General features: G+C 40.1%; 1 protein-coding gene across 2 annotated transcripts in view; it reads left to right on the plus strand.

Annotated features, from left to right (window-relative positions):
- The window catches only part of ephb6 (eph receptor B6), a 57,094-nt gene extending 34,394 nt beyond the window's left edge, over positions 1–22,700 (plus strand). For both annotated transcript variants that reach the window (XM_055047582.1, XM_055047583.1), the window contains exons 6-19: positions 13,973–14,128; positions 14,481–14,752; positions 16,364–16,445; positions 17,716–17,840; positions 17,936–18,098; positions 18,746–18,860; positions 18,957–19,012; positions 19,288–19,404; positions 19,483–19,730; positions 19,813–20,031; positions 20,111–20,260; positions 20,669–20,853; positions 20,937–21,095; positions 21,406–22,700. In XM_055047582.1, coding sequence (XP_054903557.1) covers positions 13,973–14,128; positions 14,481–14,752; positions 16,364–16,445; positions 17,716–17,840; positions 17,936–18,098; positions 18,746–18,860; positions 18,957–19,012; positions 19,288–19,404; positions 19,483–19,730; positions 19,813–20,031; positions 20,111–20,260; positions 20,669–20,853; positions 20,937–21,095; positions 21,406–21,511 — 2,153 coding nt within the window. In that variant the 3' untranslated portion in view covers positions 21,512–22,700. The remainder of the gene's footprint in view (positions 1–13,972; positions 14,129–14,480; positions 14,753–16,363; positions 16,446–17,715; positions 17,841–17,935; positions 18,099–18,745; positions 18,861–18,956; positions 19,013–19,287; positions 19,405–19,482; positions 19,731–19,812; positions 20,032–20,110; positions 20,261–20,668; positions 20,854–20,936; positions 21,096–21,405) is intronic.

Consider the following 22,700-nt stretch of genomic DNA (forward strand, 5'->3'; position numbering starts at 1 on the left):
CTTATAAAAGTGCGGAAGCATAAAAGCTGAACATTCCTACACCAAAAGATCCTCACTCCCTCTAAACCACATTCTGACATCATCTCAGTCTCTTAAACTTTGCTGATCTGAAGGTGCTCAGTTCTGGATTTTGAGGCTGATTTCTTGTCTCCGTCTTTGCCATCGCTTTAAGCGCCGCTAATTGTGGCTGATTCCGCTTTCTGTTGCCGGACTGAAATGTGAGAAAATGTACATTTCACTCAAAATTGTTTTCACAAGCTTTCCTGCCAAGATTATTTTTTTATATTAAGAACAGAGGAAATGCCACTCTGTCTGTAGAAGCATGGCTTTTCTTTCACTTCACATTTACGTGCTACTTTACGTTGGTCTCATAATACTGCATCTGTGGTTGTAACACAATAAATTGTGTGTAATTTCAAGACGTATGACACCTTTAGGAAGACGTTAATAAAGTGGTTTTTCCACTCTTGTAGCTCTGAGCTTAACGGTTTTCCACGCTGTCATTTCCTAATGGAATAAATGGTCTTGAAAGTCTTGTTGTTGTGATAAATGTTGCCTGGAGTGGAAGCAGACATGTGACAAAGACCTCCTGTTCCCACAAGGTGCTCCTTCTCCTCATGGGTAATTCAGCCTTGACGTGTTGTGACATTGCCTTCTAACTGTCTTTGTGCGAGGTGAGCTCATTTGAATTCAGGTGTCCAAAGAGCCGCGCTCGCAGTCAGTCAGCTGTTGGACCAACCCCCCCGCCCCGTCAGTTTTCCTCCGTGTCTTTTCCTGAGTCGCGGAGCCTCTTGATCAATACTGCTGTCGCTCTGATGCACTTCTGTGATTGATGAGGAGACCAGAGGGAATTGAGGGCAGGCAGGCTGATGCGGGATGAGACAAAGAGTCTATCCTCTCCGTACGGTCAGTAATCACTGGAGGTTTTTCGTCCAGAAATGCAGATAATTTACTGTCAAAGTGGGATTAATGGATCAAAGGAAGATGGGATGCTTATACAGCCAAGAGACAAAGATATTAAGAAAAGGTCAGATATGGTAAAACTGGTTAAGGAGCACTTTACACTTCTTAAGACATGTACAAGTAAGGCAGAAAAACCGAGACGTCCAGATGGACAGGAAGGAATATATATGAAGAGCGTGGGGGGGAGGGTGAGAGGAAGAAAGGGAAAGAACTGTAGTGGGAGGGAAGTGACACATTTAGGTCATGGCGATGTAATGGCCACTCGTCTGTGAACAAGTGACAGAAACCGCAGGGGGAGAGAGTGGAGGAAAACTGGGGAGAGACTGAAAGATAGGAGGATGCAAGTTAATGACTTAAAGAACTGAGCAGGCAAAAAATGTAAAGACGAGGAGGAGAATTTGGAGAGTTGTTGTGTATATGTGAGTTTATGCCACTGCAGTGCAGATGTTTGCTTAGTATAGAGGCCTTGAAATACAAGGATTGGAGTCAAAAACTACATTCTCACTGGAATTTCACCAGGAGTAATTGCTCAAATCTTAACTAACAGTTAATATTCAAGCTCAACAAGTCAGCTGTGAAACGTGTTTGCGCTCTCTGCCTTTGCATCTGCGCCCCGCAGATGCAAATGTTTGTTGCACCTGACCGATGTGCAACATCCCTCAGAAACGCTCGGCCGCTGTGGCGAAGACCTCCAGCAGCCGTCTGCGACCGTCCCGACGCATTGCTGCCCACGCCGTAGAGGCCTTGTGTTCCAGTTCGCCTTGGATTGTGTTGATCTCTTCTCTGACTAATGATGGAGGCCGGCGTCAGTGCATTGTTGTCCTCTCTGGTTCCATGGGAATGATGAGCCAGCAGGCAGATGGTTAACTGGAAACACAAAGACCAAACCATTGTTCCCAGTAGAGAGAAGTACCAGAGTTTCCTCAGTTAGACATCTTGTTCCTAAGATTCAGATATAATAAGAAGATATCTTTTTGTCTAGATGTTGTAAATGAAACAAAAAGGGGAAGAAAAAACTTTATCATGAAGACATAATTCAAATCTTTATTTTGCATATATACTCGTATTTGTGGTAGCTCCGGAAACTTTATTAAAGTAAATCTGTTATTTTTATGGAAATGATAGCATAACAACAAAAATTTTAACTTTTTAAAATTACAATATGACAGTGGTGTCCAAGTCTTTAGCCACTCCCTCATTTTAAACACGAAGCCTATTGCTACGGGCAATTATGTTTTACAAAGTGTTTAATTATCATATGAACATTTTAATTTTCTCAATGCATAATACGAGAAACAGCAAAGCAAGAGAATAGTACATTTTACTCAAACGATGTAAACTTAAACCACAGCTCCATAAAGACCTGAAAAATATCACCAGGAAAAAAAGTAAAAAAAGAAAATTTTATTCAGTGTAGAAAAATCAAACCACATAAAGAAATAATTGCTTCTACTGAAAATCAAGGAAACTGGCCCAGAGCATCATTGATCCCGCTTCATAAAAGTGAATGGGCATGAAATGTTTTCCACATGTATGTTATTATTCCCGAAACTCTCGGTCTGTTTTCCAGTGAAGAAAGTGAACTCAATATAAATTAGATTAGAGCGTTTACTCTTTAAAATCCTAACCCATTTTAATGCATTTTACACATTTTTAACCTTTAGCTTCTGAAATGTCTGGATCTTTTTTAGAGACTCCATCACAGCTTTTCGGTTTAATTTTATGTGCCCAAAAACAAGACTGCCAGCTGGCTCCTTAAACAGACTGAAGCAGCAACAATTTATTTTACTGTTTTTTTTTCCCCTCCAATGGAAAAATGTCCCTGATTGAATCAGAAGGAAAAATCCTTAAGAAAATACGGAAATTACAGCTCCGACTCTGTAGGTGGCAATAATATGAACATTAATTGGCAAGAACATCCTGATCCTCAAATTACAGAAGAGTGACGCTCTAAATATAAGTGTTGAGATTCCCAAAACAAAACCATAGCTCAGTGTTTCTTTCATTGACCTCACGCATTAATTTTCACCGCCTGGTAGAACTTAAACACCCAAAGGTCAGGTAAATGTGACTCAGACAAATAAAAAAAAAAAAAAGACAAATTAACGCCAACGTTCATGTGGTTTCTCATACACAAAACAATGCCGGTAATGGCTATTTAACTGCAAAGGAGGCAGTTAAATAGTTATTGTTCCCAACATCTCATTTATTCATGCTTACACATATTAGCAAAAAGGTTGAGTTTTCAGTTGAAGCTTAATCCCACCAAAACATGCCGTCTCCATGCGAATGCGAGGTGCAAACTGTCTGTGTTAGCATTACTAGATTCCAGGAATAGATTTCTTTCCTCTCTTATGGCCTTGACGTATTCCAAGATGGTAGAATTTTAGGGCTCAATTTGCGAAAAGAATAGTCCAGAAAGCATGACACGTCATTTTCGCATGTCCAGATCTCGACTCCTTTGGGAATTGTGTAAGCCTCTGTTAATCTCTCACATGCTTCTCGATTCTTCTGGCATCATAGTCACAAAAACAACAGTTGGACTGATGATAAATCGAGACGCTGACTGAGACTTTGGACACTTGCAGAAAAACAAAGACAGCATTTTGCGAACAGATGATTAAAAAAAAACAACTCTTAATTTATTCTCAGAACTGTTGATCATATTTAAAAGAACACCCAAATTGTGACTGATCAGTGTGACATTAAGATGTCAGAAATTTGGTTGTAGTCCTTAGAAAAATTACAGAAGACGATTGCTCCAGCAGCTGCCTGCTGGTTTTAATAATTTTCCTGCCAAACAGCATAGGGATGAGTTGGCCTTTTGACATTTTGGGAGAAGGGAGAAGCAGGGAGCGCACAAAAACATGACATGATTGCACCTGTTTGGTACAACATGAAACAGCTCTTCAGTTTCTTTTTTTTTTGCCCCCCCAGAGTTGCTTCCTCCGGTCGTCACGTCGTCCTCTGACAGACGTCATTTATTTGATTCCCTGTAATCTACAGATGAGGATTTAGGACAGAGATTAGTGCCAAATGCCAAAATGAGCCTCGATTTCATTCGGTGCAACATGCTGCTGTTTGCGAGTGACTGAAATATTCCACGTGTCAGACGATCCTGACATGTCAACGAAGAGATGTTAGTCAGAGCAAATCTTCATGGTGAATGCCCAGAGGTAAAATCAGATACCGTGCTGTAGGAATGTCTTTGCACACCTACATTTTTTTGTTGTTGTCGCTTTATTTATCACACAGGGTTTCACTTCATTACACGATTTTTTAAGGTCACAGATAAATCCACAAAGCAGTTTTTATATTCACCAGGTTTAAAATTAGTCCTTGTTTTTTCCTAGATAGTGGCTCTCACTTTGCTGAAATCCCAAAGACAAATTACTTGCATCCCTTTCCAAGTTGATTAATATCAGTGATCTTGTTTCTCTCAAAGGTTTTTATATCTGGGCATGATGGTTTGCTTTTTGAGATTTTGCCAACAGGTTCTAGAGTTCAAGGGTTGATTACTTTTCACTTTGGTTCTATTTCTATTTTGCTCATGATTATCAGCAACCTCTTATTATTAGCAAGTCTTTTCAGGTCTAATGTCTGAAATAAGTTCCTGCTTTGGGGCAAAACACAATCAAAGTAATCAATGGAATAAGTGATCAATGCTGACCTCTGGCTTGACCTCATTGCAGGATGTTTCCAGGCCAAAAGGATGATTGTGGTTGAACACGCACAGCCAAACCAAATCAATCGCATGTTTGGCATTTTATTGAGCATGCAGCAGTGTCAGAAAAGGTCCTGTAATGTTTACTCTAAAGTAAAATGTTTTAAATTATGCTTCACGGACTTCTTAATGGAGAAATGATGACAATCAGGATGTGTATTTGCAAGGTCTAACATTTTGAAAGTGCATCTTTTAGGCTGAAATATGACCAGATCTCGATTTTATTATGATACCTGCTGCTCATCAATTAGGGTTTGGGAAGAAGTTGAGTTATGTACATAAACACTGTGATACAATTCAAATTGATGGATTATTTTCTGTTTTCGTTGCTTATTAGTTAAGCCTCTTTGTCTAGCCTGTGCTGCTTTTTTTATTTGCTTTTCATTCTGTTTTTAGATGTTTGACAGTTTTGTTATGTGTTAGGTTGAAATGATCGAATCCTCAAAACAAATGCAACCATACTAAAACCCAAACAAACTCAAATATGCAAAAAAGGAGAACTGTCACCCAGCATATCCAAAGAATTATCTAGTGTTAACATAGAAATGTGTTCTGTTTTGGTAATATCAATTATTTTTAAAAATTGACAAATAAATGACTGTTTACAGAACTCCGAGCAGTCGACACATGCGGTCTCTAAGGCAATACAGTTAAAACAAGCTAATCCCATCATGAAACTTAATCCAGCATCTCTCCTAAAGCCTCAGATGAACTTGTTTAGAGACAGCAGTCCTTAATGTTGCCAGGGATTTTGCTCTCTGCAGTCCAAGTACAGAGCAGTACAGATTGCAGAAAGCGCATATACCGTGAGCGCATATCTTCTCAGCTCTGCGGTCAGTTCGCTCATTACCTTTTTCACAGTAGATATTTTCCGCTGCAGCTGTCAAAGCTAAATGTATAAAGAAAGTTGTGGTCTGGATGTGTGGTGCAAAGAAGCCAAGTCATTAAGTAGTAATTTTTTATGTGCTTTGTTCGCAGAGTGACAAATGTGTTGATTTTGAAATAATTTGTATCTAAATGGTGAGAGTGAGCACTAACAGAAAATGGGACAGCTGATAAACATTAACAGTTTGTCCTGCTCTGCAAAGTTCTGGAAACAGTTAAACTGGTCTGGCCTGGAAATCTTTCAAAGAAGTCCAAAATCTATCCTTCAGGTATTATTTCAGTATCGCAGTGCAGGAGTGAAGAGACTTCAGAAGACTTTGCCCTCTTATAAAGTTTTGTTTGATCCTGCAGTAAAGAGTGAATCTTGAGTCCTGTGACCTTTGTAGTGACTTGCAGTCTGTTGTTTGGCTTAACTCACTGCTTTCCCAATTTTCCGTTTCTGCATCTGTTTTCTGGAAAACCTCCGTTTGAATGTGACGATGCAAAACTTGCATGTCATCGGCAGTGTGAGTGATCTTAACCAATCAGAATCGGCGGTAGTTGTAGAAATTCCTGATGCAGAGATAATTTAAGCTGACTCACTTCTACTTATGCTCACTTTATGTTCATTTCTAACTTTGTCCAGCATCGATGGCCTCATGCTTTCAATGCGATTCTGGAGTTGAGGTGGATCTGGCAGTGCAGCCACTAGAGGGCAGTTCTGAGTTTCTGAACCCAAAGGAAAGTAAAAAAAAAAAAAAGACCAAACATGGCAATGGAGGAAATTATGATAATTTACACTCAGGAGGAGACATAAAGAGTACACTTAAGATGGCACATTACAGCATATGAATGGACAAGTTCTGCTATTCTTGTCATTGTTTCTTTTGCTGGTCTCATGTGAGCTTTACTGCCCCGCATTTCCGTCATGATTACCAGCAGTAATGCAAGAAATTATTGAAACAATTTGCTACATTCTGGCAGCTCTTCCTCTCATTCACCATTTAAAAATGGTTTTCAGTTTTGAAACATCTCTGGGGCAGATTGTGATGTTTTGCCGTATTTAATCATTGCTGTGCATCTACATGTCCACTGGCCACACCTCAAGCTCTGAAGCATTGACTGGTTTTTAATCAGCAGCTCAAGCAGCAGATGATAGCCGATGGGTTGTCAGACTGCGCAGAAGGAGCCAACACACCCATTCAAGGACTGGCAAGGAAACAAAATGTAAATAGTGGAGACCAGAGAAGAAAAAGCTGAAGAGTTCACAGCAAAAGGACTTGAAATGACGGATTTTTTTTCTTGTAAACATGTATTTTCAAACAGTTTTGTCAGATAAATGTCCCCGCAAGTAGCTCAAAAACCTCTTGGATCTGAGTCACACTTGTTTAGACCAACCACATGCAATTTGTGATTTTTATCCCACCGTCTGAGCTCCCATCATGATGATGCCCTGCTTCTCAGAGGGTATAATAGAGTAGTCTGAATATACTCAGCATCACACTACAGAAGGTTTATTTCATAAAATACGGTCCAAAATGTTCTCATCTATCCAGGCCAGAAGCAGCACACAAAGGGAAAAAAAGGCATAAATTGGTCTTTGGAAACTGCAGATTTTCAAAAGTTTAATGAGTCCAGGTCTGAAGTAAATATCCCAGTGAAAGGAACCGCTACAATTATGATAATTTGCATTTGGTAATCTTTTCTTTTATATGGATGTTTGCTTGACAAAGACTGAGAGGGCCGTTATTCAGTTTGTGGGAAGTCCTTCTTCTTTGAAGATATTTTTAACGCATTAATTTACCTCATTGGACTGAATATGACTTGCACAAGAGAGCAGAAATTATTTCTTTTATCAGCACCTGAATGAAATGTTCAAGCTCAAACAAACAACACAGTTTATTTGTGTGAGGAAATCCAGAAGGAGGCAACGGTTGTTTTTACTTTTTACGTTTGGGAGCATGATTCTGCAGCCTAGATGAAAAACAGAGAACAGATATGCTTCAGCTGAGAAGACAAAAAAGTCAGAAAGACAAGGGTCACTGAGAAAAACTTAAGGGTCCTCATAGGTGGGCAGGTGCGTACTGGACTCTCCTGCTGCATGGTCACATCTGCGGTGGAGCTTATGTGATTGTGTGTGTTTTTTGTTTTTGTGTCAAAGAGAAAACAAGAAGGGAAAAAGCAAAAGGGAGAGAGAGAGGAAAAGAGAGAGAGATTACGCTGGGAGCCAGAAGAGGGGAATGAGTGCATGAAAAACGGACTAGAAGAGAGAGAGAAATTGGGTCACTGATCTACATTGCAGTATATTATGTTGACATCAACTTACTCACCTCACCGCCTTATTTTTTTTTTTCTATTTTTCAGTTTATTTTTTCCTGGGGAGAATAATTTCAGTCTTTTTGTTTTTGCTTTTTTAGTTTGGTTTTCATCAAAATTGTTGTATTCATTTGGCTGTTTGTTTTTGACCATTTCCTCTGTTTCTCTGCAATGCATCTTACTGTCCTTTAATTACGATTACATACAATGCATCATCAAATTAAGTGGAACAAATATTAAAGTACTCGTAGAGAATAATTAGCAAACACTGTTTGTATTAGTTTACTTTGATTTCTTTAAGCACAATATTTCTTCTTTGTTGTGAGCGATTATACTACAATGTCTGCCTCACAGTTTGTGAAACGGGCAGAAAGCATGGCTGGATGGGTAGAGCTGCGGGAAAGGTGGGGGTTGCAGATCAAGCAGAAGGGCAGAGGGCACGCATTCTGATTGGCTGACGTAATCAGGTGGATATGAGGAGGAGGAGGAGGTGGAGGAAGACGGTCGAGCTGCTGCTTCTGGAGCGTGTGTTGGCGGCGATGATGAGAGAGCCTTTGTAGCAGAGTCATGTTTCATGTCAGAGACGTCCGGGAACACGTCTGTTAATGTACAGCAAGGAAATAAATGATGGAGGAACTCAGCTCCAGACGCTGACTCTGTCATTGTTTTTCTTGTTAATTTTTCTGCAGCTTCCTCTGCTACCCATCGAATATACGGTTGAAACCAGATCTATGTGCAGAAATTTACATAACCGTTTTTCACCATCAGACATGAAATCTGTTTTTCCGGTTTTTGAGCACTTAGGATTATCAAAATTATTTGTCAGAATAATGAGAGGAAGAAAGTTTTACTGATTTTTTAAATACTTACTTCAAAGTGAATTAAAAATATAAACAATTTGTGAAACACCAGGTGATGATATTATGGCTTTTGTAACTTTTGATTCAATTCATAGCATTAAGCTAAACAGAGACACACCAGTGTCTGTGCTTTGGCAAAACCTCCAACGTGTTTTCTCGATAAATTTGATTAAACTTGATGCATCAGGAGGACGATTTGTCTGATCCACCTTCCGGTTGCATTTTTTATTTAACCAGGAAAGTCCCATTGCGATTAAAAATCTCTTTTTCAAGGGGGTCATGGCCAAGAGGCAGCAAAGGTTATACAACAATTACAAGTAGTTTTGAAATGCCTGGAACTGATTGTACCAGTAATTATGTGGGCAACATGGGAATTTCCAAATAAAATGCTCAGGAAGGGCGGCAGAATAAAAGCAAAAAACTTTGTGAAGCTGCTGTCTGTGCAGCTGGTAAGACAGTTTAATTACTAAACACTAAAAGAGTTTGCATTGACATGGGCTGAAAGGCTGCTCAGGTAGGAAGAGGCCAAAATGCACTGAGGAACAGACACCGTTATATTAATCGTCAAGTTTATTAAGAAGTATGGATGTACATCTTGATAACATTCACTAGACTTTCACCAAAAAAGCTGAATTGTGTCAATAATGCAGCTCAACAAGAACAACTAATAGAGTGTAAAGATTTACTACAAGTAGGGATATAATTTATTTAATTTGTTGATTGTTTTACAACTAATAAGAACCAAAAATGGACTCTAGCAGGAAATGAAATTTTTACAAATTAACTGTTTCTTATTCAAATGCATTGATTTTGCTGTTGAGTTCAAACAACTTAATATGAGCAAGCATTTATTTGTTATTTATGTTTATGTCCCATTTCCCTCTAGGTGCCAAAAATATATCATTCTGTTTGTAATAAATCTGTGTTATGAGATTTGCATTTAGAACAGAATTGCAATAGAAATGAACTCTGTGCTGATATCCAAGCTTGTTCAGATGCATGATTCTTCCTCCGCCCTCCTCTGGCTGTCCGTCTCCCTCTTCTCTTTTGCGGTCTCCCAACACTCGTTCTCTTCCTGCTGCCTCCCTTTTCCCACTTCACACCTGTTTGATCACTGAGCAAGCTTTCAGAGACAAGTGAGAACACAGAAAGCCTTTTATCTGTTTATTCCTCCCCTCTTTCTCATCCTGCCTTCTTATTTTCTCCTCCCACGCTACCAAACCACCACCTCACACACACGCACGCACGTACACACGCACACATCCATGCTCATTCAGCATTTAAAGCCTGAGACGCGCTACATGTCTCTGACAAGGTTATATAAATAAGGTCAGACATTCCCTCTCTGCTGACCAGAGATACCACACACACACACACACACACACACACGCACACACACACGCACGCACACACAAGCACATCATCATCCTTCATTCTCCAACTCAAAAAGTACTTTAAGGCTGGTTAAAAACATATGAGTGGCTCTGTTGTTTAGACCTGCAGGTTCTGCTGGTATCAGCCTTCCATTTGCACGCAGGAAGATGCAGGAGAGCTTCTCCAGGTGCAGAGACTCCACTTTAAGGTTACAGACAAAGTGAACCTGTTTTAAATGATGCAGCCTGTAATAGACACCGCTGCAGGCGCTCACACATACCTCCACACAGACATTAAAGACAGAAGTAGACCAAGCTGCAGGCTGCAGACTCTGTGTTCTGCTGATCTGAGAGCCGTCGAGGTTCTGGCAGGTTGCAGCAGAAGGAGATGTCTCACTCAGGTCCACCTCCGCTGTCTCACAGTCAACACCAGCAGTTGACCCTCATCGCAGATTGCTTTCAAGACTGAAAAACGTTGCCGTAGGCAGCTGTTTTTGATATTCTGTGTGGGACAGAAATAGTACATCCATCCCTACGATGTTATTTGTAGGGCTGTAGTTGTGAACTTATGAACAGTCATGAAGTTTAATCAATGTTAAGGGTGACAGTGATGAAGCAATTCAGTTGAGTAAAATACAGTTTTAAAAATCTTTCCTCTTGTCTGTCACAAGACTTAAGGATTTTTTTAAATTTCCTTTTAAATTCAGATTGATTAATTAACAGTTTTAATTTGCAGTTGTTCACTGTTTTATTTTGGTGTTTATCCTTCATAACTTTTGTTTGTTCATTATAATTTATTGATTAATAAAGCTATTTGTAGTTGTATAATAGAAATCCATAAAGGATGTTTGTCACAGTCTGAGCACAAAGAGAAGCTCTTATTCAATTAAATTAGTAGTTTCAAGAAAATAGAGAGACAAATTGAAAAACTGACTGTGGCATCTTGTCTTGTGACATTTAATTTCTTTTTGGCAAGACAAAATTGTATGTGTGAGTCACTGAGCGATAAACTTCAACTTTAGTGGATTGCACAGCTAATTTTCACATTTTGGGGGGCATGTGAGTTAATTTTATTTATGAAGCACATTTTACAGATATGAATCACAAAGGGCTTCACAAAGACAGAGCATGAAAAGAGAAACAATTAAAGGGGAAAAAACAAACAAACTAAATAATACAGACAATTTAAAAGAAGCATCTGGAGTTAGATTAAGGGCGTCTTAACATATTGAATGGGCTTTTTTCCCCCATTAATTAAATGTCCTCAAAATAAAGGCAGGATTCTTCTAAAACTTTTTTGTGTGACATTTATTGATTTTTTTTCCAAGTTTTTTTGTTTTGTTTTTTTTACACATTTTTGGCAGTTTTGCCAATAAATGTGAAGGTTGACTGAGTAGCTGTCTAAAATTGAGAAGACTGTTCCCTCAGTTTTTGAAACTCATAATTGATTTCATATAACCAGTTTCCTTTTAAAAAGGTTGAATTAACAGTTTTCCTCTGATTAGAATGGATGAGGGTGAGCTGTTTGGTTGCTGGTTGTCTTTTAATCTCTAATTTAATAAGTTTTGACAAATCGCCCTGACAGCGTCGACAGAATGTTTACACTGTGGGAAAGTAGCCGATCTTTATGTCAGACCGGTGCGTTGGGTGTGCTCTGCTAAACCTGGACTACATCCCCTGTAAAAACAATTAAATGACAGAGCAGGGAAAAGTAACAAACAGCTGTGAACTTCTGAACCAAAGAAAACCACAAGTGGTGCTGAAATGCTTTTAAAACTTCAAAACAGATGTTGACAGGACTGACCAAAGCAATAAAAAAACAACCTAAAACACCAACATGACATCCAAACACAATTCAGACCATTTTAGTAAAAACCCTCTAAATACAGTTTAGTTTGGGTGAGCTGTATATTTTTTTCTCCAAACAGATACTTTGACTTTTTTTTAAAAACTTTTTTTATGGAGACAAGTTATTGTGGGGAGCATACAAGGGTTCTCTCCATACCTTTTTTGGAGTCTTAGTGTCTTCGGTAAGATTTTATGTAAGTGGTTCCGTCCCAAATCAGGATTCTGCTCTGAATGCACACACGCTATAGAGGCGCTACATTTGGGATTGTGCTCCAGCATTCTTCACTGCAATGAAGCTGAGGTAGGAAACTACCGAGTTTGTGCATAAAACCTGAAATCTACACTCAGCATTCACATAACATCCATATGTGGTCAGTTTGTTTACTTACTCCAGGCTTTTCTTTAAGTACCTCCAATAGTTCAGTGCCAACTCAGCACAAGCCAATGGATTTACTTGAGAGATTAACTTGTCATAGTTAAAACTGCTGATGCACTGACCAGATTTTTGAGTCTGATGTCCAATCTTCTTTTCCTTTTTTTCTTTTTGTAAAGCTTTGATTTGCACATGCGACTTTTAGCCAAACTAATTTCTTCTTAAGAACTACAATATAAGAACATAGAAAAACAGGATTCATAGTTTTACTTTCTCACTTTCATGTTGCGTGTGCTCATTATTTGTTGACATCAGTATGTTTGTAAAATCGTATTTTACCCATTTAAAACAAGAACAAAATGATATAATATTTATATTAGCAATATGCAAAATTGGCATGGCTGTTGTAACTAAAACTGTAGTGTCCATGTTTATAGAAAATGCAACTCCGAACTTAGAGGGTTCCAAAAAGTTGACAACATTTTAAATCCATTGTTTTTGTGACAGAGGACGATTTGAAGCCAAAGGGATAAGACAACAGGAGCAACGGGAAGGCTGTAGTCCACTTAACCTTCCTGTTATCTGCTGAAAATGTTGCTCTCTCTCTCATCTCATTCTCAGCCTGAACAATGATGTCAATTCTGTGGAAAACATTGTTTACTGTTAAAAAGCTTCTTCCATCAATGTTCTTCAGACCTAATATAAACACTATTGACCCTGAAGATAGCAAACTTTTTGTTTCCTCTGTGACAAGGAAGCACTTCGATATGATGTGTTCACTGATTTAAAAAACTCCACCTTTTTAACACGCTAACATTAAAATATGTTCAAGGATATTCTGTCCAGTGGAACTCCAGCTATATTCATAGCTCAGTATTTGCAGATTTATATGTGGAATTTGACTCAAAACTACTTGAGGATTTTCTGTTGTATCTAAAATATTCCAAAGAAAATGCAGCTTGGAAGTTGGAATACCTTCAAAGCTACTGAACACAATATTAGCTGGTGCTTGGAATCAATCAAGGATCATCATTAATTTTCATTTTGATCTGCGCCAAAAATATTCTGGGTTCAAATCCAGTCTGTTTGCACATTCTCCCCAGTAACTTTGAACACTGTGTTTTGAGTGTTTTCATAAGCTGATTTCCTGGCTTCTTGTAGCAGCTACAGTGCTAACACTAGATTGTGTATAAACAGGACCAGAAATAAGAAATCTGGGGTTATTTGTGTTATTTTTGTGTGTCTGTCCTTCATCGTAACATCAGGAACCTCGATCCTGTTGTCATCTCCAATAAACACGATGTTTTCAGCTACATCATAAACTGCTTCACACCAGCAGTTTATAATGCTGGTGTGAAGTTGCATTATAAAAATTAAATCACTGGGGGGGGAGGTCTGCCGCTTTGGCATCCTTCTGTTGTCTATACTTATGACTTAGCAATGAGAATGAAGAAGAGATTTGAAGAAATCTTTTTAAAAAGGGACTACAGAAATGATCACTTCCTAATTTTGCACAAATGCATCTTTTTTGTGATTGTAAATGTGTTTGCTACACATATCCATAGCTTATTGTGTTCTTGCTCTGCCCAGCGCTTTTCTTCAAAGCTATAAGTACTCAACCATCTTTGTGCCCTTTTCTGTCTCTCTGCAGCTTGTCCTGTGGGCTACTTCAAGTCTGTGTCTGGCTCCAATCCCTGCTCTGTGTGCCCGTCCAACAGCAGAACCAGCCAGGAGGGATCGAGTGTGTGCGAATGTCGCAGTGGCTTTTATCGTGCAGCCAACGATGCCAACTCTACCGCCTGCACAAGTGAGCCTTGTGTATTTGTTTGTTTATGGCCAACTCTCTTGGAGATGTGCAAGGGGCCCCCCTGTAATCTGTGGAAACAATCATGGTACAATTACCAAACCCATCCTGTTTTATGGATTACATCTACAAAAGACAAACCTGAGAAGTATTAAAAAGCTGTTCTCGCTTAAGAAATGCATCACCGTCAAGCTATTTTATGACCCTCTTTCCATTACTTTTATACAGGAATAAATGGCTTTGCCAGCATGAAACCTTTCTTGTGTCATAAACTTTTCAGCACACGCTTCAGTCTAAGTATCCCCTGCTTATATTATACATGCTGAACCCTCCTGCTCTCTCTGTTTTTCCTCAGCTCCTCCTTCTGCTCCAGTATCTCTGACATGGGAGTATGAAAGCGGAGATGGAGGAGTCTCCTTAAGATGGCGTCCACCAGTGGACATGGGAGGCCGCACTGAAGTGTGGTACGGGGTAGTTTGTCGCATTTGCCCTTCGCCCACCTTCAGCAACCCAACGGCATGTTCGTGGTGTGGAGAGGGAGTCACCTTCAGTCCATCACAGACCAACCTGAAGCAGACTAAAGTCACCCTCAACAATCTGCTGACCAGGGTCACTTATCTCATACAGGTACTGGTCTGTTTAGTGATTAAAGATATCTCATTATTTATATGAAAGCTTTATATATATGAAAGCTTTCATTTATTAATGAATAGCCAATATTAGACAAGGAGTATAATTCCTTGTCTAATCAACATACACTGATTTGTTCACATTTAAATATTTTAAATTTTAGATGAAATCAAGACAACACAAAGATTTTAATCCAGATTGCATATCAGTGTTTGCTTTTCATTGCAGATCCTGTTTTTGAAACAAATATCAAGGAAAGGAAGAAAACAAAAAAATCTAGTTTTTTTGTGTCTGAATGTGTGTCTTATTCAACTCTCACCAGACACTATGGCTACCAAAATGTTGCTCAACAGTAACACACACAGCACCATCATGAGCGCAGATCATAGCTAAAATGATGCATCTGTCAAAAATAACTACAAGAAAGACGGCAAGATGATAGAAAACTATAAATATTTTTTGATTCCAAGCTCATAGCACAGCTAGCATCCGTAGGATTTTTTATGATCAATAGCCAATTAAATTATTTCAGTGTGGACTGTTAGAGAATATTATTCTTGGTAGTTGTCATTTCTGACTGCCGTCAGATCTAACAGAAAGGTCATGCTTAAGATGAAACCAACTTGTAGACATAATTCATGTTACTCACTTAAAACTTTTCAACCACCTGGAAGCTGTTGTTTCAGTCTGATGACCCAGATAACTAGTCAGTATCTTGTGTTAACTCCAGTCACAAATATGACTCAAAACTCTTTATGGTGTTAAAGCAGCTCAGGTGCCATTTGATGCATATTCAACACACAGCATAACTTGTAAAGGAAGTGCTTTACTGCCACCTCGTGGTCAGAGTGTGGTCTACATCTGATTGATGTTCTTAGTTGTATTTTAAATTTTGTGACAAAGTTGTGATTGAAGACCAATAATTGCACATAAACAGATGTGGTCATTAACTTTCAAAGACACGTTAAAGCAAATTTCAGCGAGATCTTGTGGACTACATTCAAATGCGCAATCTTTATTGAATCTGAAAAAATACAAACAAATATTTGTTTTTTTTATATCTATTTGTAGATCAATTCATGTATTAAAAGGTTATGTATTGAAAAGCAATATATTTGTGAATTTTTCCAGTTTGAACAACATGCTCTAGATGTTTGCTCAACTTTTTTCTGGCCTTCTCTAAAATCCTCACTCATTCAGCATGAGCCTCTCCTCTCCTTCAAGCTGCACAAGCTCTAATTACTGAGTTTTTCTTTTTCTGGTTCTCTCTCTTCCGACTGATCAATGAAACAGGTTGTAAATTGGTCTTTAAGACCTTCATCTGAGTGCTAAGGCCTTTCACATAAGGAAGATTTAGAGGGTACGAGCTGAATTAATTTAAAAGCCCCACATCATCAAATACACACATTTATTATTTAGTTCCACACAGCTCAGTTGGAATCATGGCCTATTTCTTATTCATTATGGGGAGATATTTCCCATTCACCAGGCCGTGTTGACTTGACATGGTGAATGCTCCGTGGCTGTCTTTGTTTCTCACGCATGTCGTAAATGTCAGCATTGGCTCTGAATGTCACATCAGAGTGTGTGTTTTCTCCATATTGACAGGTGCAAGCAATGAATGAGGTTTCATCTTTGAGTCCTTTTCCGGCTCGATACACAAGCATCAATTTCACCACCAGCCAGTCAGGTGAGAACGGGACAGAGAGGATGAAAAAGATGAGATGAAAGAAAATGGGAAGCTCTGCGCATGTGGACCCTGTCTGTGTGTGTGTGTCTGTGTGGGGGTCTCTGCCCCTCCTCTTTTATCTCTTTTGGTGCTTCAGCCCCATCTTTTCTGTTGCCGCTCTCTAGACGAGGGGTCGCTCAATGTTTCAGCGTGCTGTCAGATCTCATTATGATCTCCGAGTGGGAAGAAAGGGACGAATGAGAGATCGGAAGACAAAGAGACAGACAGAAAGAGAGATGAAAGCAAATGAGTTGGGGGACAAAAGGAAAGCTAAGCGCTATACAGATCAAGTGCATGATTTTTGTAGCTTTCCAAGAAGCCAATTACGAGAAACTTGAACTTTAATTGATCTAAATTATCTAACAACCCAGTGTAGGGGCCTCAAGAGATTATTAGTTAAGTAAAAAGAAAGTTTCCTGTAGCTTGAGTCACCTTGTCATCGCAGTGACTGTAACAAGATCCTGCTTGACGCTCCATAAAACTCCACTTTTAGACGCTCTTGAACATCCCACACAGGTTAAGTAACACTGCCCCCATGTGGTTACTAATCTTCGGTTAGAAGATAAGGATTTATAATAAAATTTGCTTATGTTGAATCATTGTAAATCATACTTTAATCAGACTTTAATTAACCGCAGTCCAGTTGAATTCAGATCAGACAAAGGCCATATTGAAGAAGCCACACTTCTTATTTTTTGTGTACTAAATTAACCCTGATTTGGTCTGACATATTCAAAACTTCACACGTTTATATGTTGTATACAGAGATGAGGCTGGACCCACTTCTGATTGTACTCGGAGGACATACAATCGTTGTTTCCCATGTTTTAAATGTGTCTGGCTCTTATAGCACTGACAGTCTATATTTTGTGAATTTCCTCTAAACTCTTGAATTTAAAGAGTTGAATTTACTTTTCAATCTTCTCAAGGCCTGAGAAATCTGTTTTCTGAGCATCTTTTTCTGCTGCACTTTTTTTCACACTCATCTTTCCCCTAATATATTGGGATACAATCCTCTCTAAACAGCCATCTCTGTCCTTCTGTGACTCACCCTCACTATGTGGAGGGTTTTAGTGACTATCTGTGTAGTAAAACATTTTTATAAATTTTTTATTGTTTTTTTTTCGTCTGTGTCATTGACTTTTATGTTGTCTTTTGCTCTAAGTAATTATCATCACACCAGATATAAACATTTATACACTAGTGATCAGAGTTGTCTCGTCCACCACAGTTCCCAGTACAGTTCCCATGTTGCACCAGTTGAGCCGAGCCCCAGACTCCATCACGCTCTCGTGGCCGCAGCCGGATCGACCCAATGGAGACATCCTGGAGTACCAGCTACGATATTACGATAAGGCATGTTTGCAAAGAAAACCACATTTAACAACTTTCACATACTTTTTAGTTGGTTAGAGAAAATGAACAGAACTTTCTGCACCTGCGTACCTCAGGGTTCAGACGTGGACAGTGCCATGACGGTTTACAGCGAGACCAACACAGTGACCGTCAACTCCCTGATTCCCGGCTCTATCTACGCCTTCCAGATCCGAGCGCGAAACGAACGAGGCTACGGCCCATACAGCAACACCATCTACTTCACAACGCTGCCGCTTGGTACCTCAACTTGTCACAGTAACAAATAAAAATAAAAAATTCAGTTATACTTGTGGGATTTCAGCTGTTGGAAATTGGCACCAGGGCCCCTAGCAAACCTGAGAGTAATGGTGTGTTAGATGATGGATGGATGGATGGATGGATGGATGGATGGATGGATGGATGGATGGATGGATGGATGGATGGATGGATGGATGGATGGATGGATGGATGGATGGATGGATGGATGGATGGATGGATGGATGGATGGATGGAAATGTAATAATAATTAGTATTATTATGACACTGCAATATTTAGAATTTGATTATTTTATTGTCGTTTGTTGGTTTCATGCAGGAGTTTCTCATGTCCAGAATAAAAGAAAATATTCCTTCTCTTTTATGAAATATTAATTTAAAAATGAATTTAAACTTTGAAAACTAGACCAGATAATTCCATTAAACATGCTTTTGATAAACTGAAACAAGTTGCACATCATTTATTTTTATTGTACTGTACAAAGCAACTCATAGGACAACTAAGCACAGGTAAATTTTAAGGGCAAATCTTCTCAGACGGAAACGCTCGAGCTCTGCATTCAGATTCAATGCGTTCAGCAGCAGAGGTTTGGATCTGATCCTGAACTGTCCTGTTGTGTCTCCCACAGAGGAGCATTCACAGCAGATCCAGAACCGACTTCCTCTGCTCGTTGGCTCAGTGATGGGCGGGGCAGCGTTTCTCCTCGTGGTGGCAGCAATCATTGTTGTGGTTGTATTTCGCAGGTAAGTCTTTAAGAATATGCATTCATGCTTTTATGTTCTCAAGTATGTTATTATTATTTTTTTTTTACATTGACATGCTTTTTATTCATTTTGCAGCAAAAGGAGAGAGAGTCCTTACAGCGACCGGCTTCAGAGGTACATCAGTAATCGTGGTGAGTACATTTAATTCGTTGAAACATTATTAGGTTTATTTATATATGCATAAGTCCAGAAATATCACCAAAATGGTGTAAAACCTTCGTAGTCCATCTACAGCTGAATATTTTTTTCTGAATACATGAAAGTAATATTTATTTTGTTAAGAGTACATTAGTGATACTCTTAAAGATCATCCCATCATTGTGATAAGAAAATTTGTGTTGGGATTTGTGTCAATAAGTGGCTAAAATCCTTGACTTCTTTTCTAAGATTTGACTTGCATTTCCAGGTGGTGTTAAGTATTATGTGGACCCTTCTACGTATGAAGACCCCAGTGAGGCTGTTAAAGAATTTGCCCGTGAAATAGAGCCTTCTCATATCAAGATTGAGGAGGTGATTGGTGCAGGTTGGTTTGATATCCTCCTAAATCTCTCCTGTAAAGTTCTCAGCTCCGGCTAACTGGTTTGGCTCCGTCCCCGTCCAGCCCAGTTTGGTGAAGTGTCTCGTGGACGTTACCGTCCTGTGGGCCGCAGGGAAGTGCTAGTGGCTGTGAAGACTCTTCGCTGGGGGGCGTCTGACAGAGAGAAGGGCATGTTTCTCAGTGAAGCGGGGGTCCTGGGACAATTTGATCATCCTAATGTGCTGAAGTTGGAGGGGGTTGTCACGCGTACTCCTCCAGAGAGGATCATCACAGAGTTTATGGAGAATGGACCACTGGACGGTTTCCTAAGGGTGAGAAAACATCTTTTTGTTACCATTTGCACCATCAGACTCCGTGTTATAACTCAGATTTTCTGCCCTGCTTCCTCTGCAGGAAAACGAAGGTCAGTTCAGTGTCCTCCAGCTTGTTGGGATGCTCAGGGGAGTTGGTGCGGGGATGCGTTATCTCTCTGAGAGAAACTTCGTTCACAGAGACCTGGCTGCGAGAAACGTGTTGGTCAACTCCAACCTAGTGTGCAAAGTTTCTGACTTCGGCCTCTCCAGACTCATGAGGGGTCTGGATCACAACATGCCCACATACACCGCCTCTCTGGTGCGCGCTGTGATCTTTGTTCTCATTTCATTTGACTTCTTTGATCAATGTCTGACTGTGTGGATCTATTATCTATCAGGGCAGTAAGATTCCAGTGAGGTGGACCGCACCAGAAGCTTTTCAACATCGAAAGTTCAGCACAGCCAGTGACGTCTGGAGCTTCGGCATACTGATGTGGGAAGTGATGTCCTACGGAGAGCGCCCGTACTGGGACATGAGCAACCAAGAGGTGAGGATGGGACTGTGACCAAAGCAGGAACTCAGTGATTGGTGAACATACTGCAAACTCACTGCAGTGCAGAAGATCTCTCCAAAACCGTGCAGAACTGCTTTCCCCCCTGAAAATGTAGATCCTCTCCACAAGGCCTAATTTTATTACATTTAAACTCATAGAGGGTTTGCAGGAATAAGTTTTGTATACGTTTCTATTTTTTGCTTATTTTTGATATCACATATACATGCTGATACAGAATAAATGTGCTCCATTTTTCCCTGCTTCTTGAATATTTTAGTAGTTCACAAAATGCCAAAGTGCTAAAGTCTCCATGGTGTTCCTCCAAATGCTCCTACAAGCACACATTGACCTTTTCTCGCTTCATCCGTGCGTAACCTTCACATTCGGTGCCTGTGTCTGCAGGTGATGAAGGCGGTAGCAGATCAGTATCGGCTCCCTCCACCTCACAACTGCCCCCCTGCCCTCCACTCCCTGATGCTTCAGTGCTGGCAGGCCGAACGGGGAGAGCGGCCAGGCTTCGACCAGCTCCTCTCCTCTTTGGATCGGCTCATCAGGCACCCTGCCTCCCTCAAGGCCGAGCCAACTCGGTGAGACGGCAGCTTCGAAACACATGTCGGGCAATCTGCATCAGCAATGATGCATCTCATTTTCTTGTTTTTGGCGTTCACAGGAGCTGCTCGCAACCTCTGCTCAGCCCCACGCCCACAGACTTGACGGCAGTGGTAACGGTCGGCGATTGGCTGAAAGCGCTGAGGATGGAGAGATATCAGGAGGAGTTTGATCGGGCAAACATAGACACATTAGACAGAGTCAGCATACTCACTATGGAGTAAGTTCAAGAGTCATTTCAAATTTTTGGTTGAAAAAGTGGTGAATCAAAGGGGTTGGAATAATGATTAAGAAGGACTTCTACCTCAATTTTCAGCTTAGAACAAAATCTAAATTCTGATGGTTTGCACAGGGAGATCATTATAAGTTCCAACAAGACAATTATTAGAAACACAGACCCAAACTAGATTTACAGAGCAGGCTGATAGTAAGCGTCTGAAATTGCAGGCCTAAAGCCTGGACAATGACCCACCTGAACTGATTGCTGCATGTTGCTAACTGGACTCCCCTTCTCCCTATGTCTCGTTCAGAGATGTCCAGAACCTTGGTGTGAACCTGCTGGGCCATCAGAGAAAAATCTTCAGCGCAGCCCAGCAGCTCAGGGCCCACCTGACGCAGGGCCAGGTGGAGGTCTGAGACCGAAGCCGGAGCACAATCTGTCCCAGTTCCCACCTCCCTTCACTCGTCCTTTTTATTTCATGGGGAGCTTTTTAAGCAGAAATGGAAAAACACTCTGAACTGTATATTCGTTAAAAAAAAAAAAAAACTGATATACCACAGTAACAGATGCCCTCCCACTGAAAAAACACAAGAAAGGTGCACCATGGGAGCTGAAGTCCAGGTCAAAATGAGGTTTGTAAAATTTCTGAAGAGGGCTTTAACGCTTCTTTTTTCCTGTGCTTTTCACTTGTCTTTTCTTTGTCACTCTTTGCTCTTTCTCGCTGCGATTCTATCCTATTTCAACCGTTCCAAATGAAGTCAAACTACAAAAACATTTTTTTCTTAAAGAAGAAAAAAGTCAAGGAGACCTTTCCTCACAAAGAATTGCGTGAAGACAATCAAAGGTTTTGTTATTTTTTTAGTTATTTGTAAAGCTGTATCACTTCCTCTCTACTTAAACAACCAAACTACCTAACAGCTTACAGTGGCTGAATTTTGCTTTCAGAAAAACATAAAGTTTGTTTAGTGTTCAAGCAAAAGTGCGATAAACCACCAAAGTCAGTAAGACACTGGGAAAAATCAAAATGTTTTTGTATGAACACTCTAAGCCATGTTATGTCCTTTAAGGAGGCATATCCAGGGTCTAAAAGAAGCTTCTCTCTTGCGGGCCACGCTGTCCTCTGTGACAGCGGACCTCCCACATTAAAGTTTCACCAGAACCGTGACAGAAACAGAAGCCAGCAGCACCGTATGTGTACGTTTCACACTTCACTTCTGTTTCATTCGATTGGCTGAGTAAAGACACCCCGTCACTGGCGCATGGTGAATGTGAGAAATGGGAAAGGCGGAGAAAATCTGATCTGATTTACACCTGGAGGGAGTAAATCAGTTTGTGGCAGTTTGACAGAAGCATGTGTGTGTCTGCGCGTTTTGTAAGGAAGACTCTGCTGTCATGTCCACCAGGATTTTTGCTGTAACATGATTTTGTGTGTGTGTGTGAGTAGGTGCGTGTGCGTGTGTGTGTGAGTAGGTGCGTGTGTGTGTGCGTGGGTGCGTTAAAGATGAGTGTGTCAGGCTACACACACTTCTAGCAGTTTATTTGTATGAGGATTCACCACTATTATGTAATTGTGCAAATTTGTAAAATAAATATGATTTTATTTAA

Source organism: Poeciliopsis prolifica, unplaced genomic scaffold (genome assembly GCF_027474105.1).
Source record: "Poeciliopsis prolifica strain line A6 unplaced genomic scaffold, Auburn_PproV2 SCAFFOLD026, whole genome shotgun sequence".
Lineage (NCBI taxonomy): Eukaryota > Metazoa > Chordata > Actinopteri > Cyprinodontiformes > Poeciliidae > Poeciliopsis > Poeciliopsis prolifica.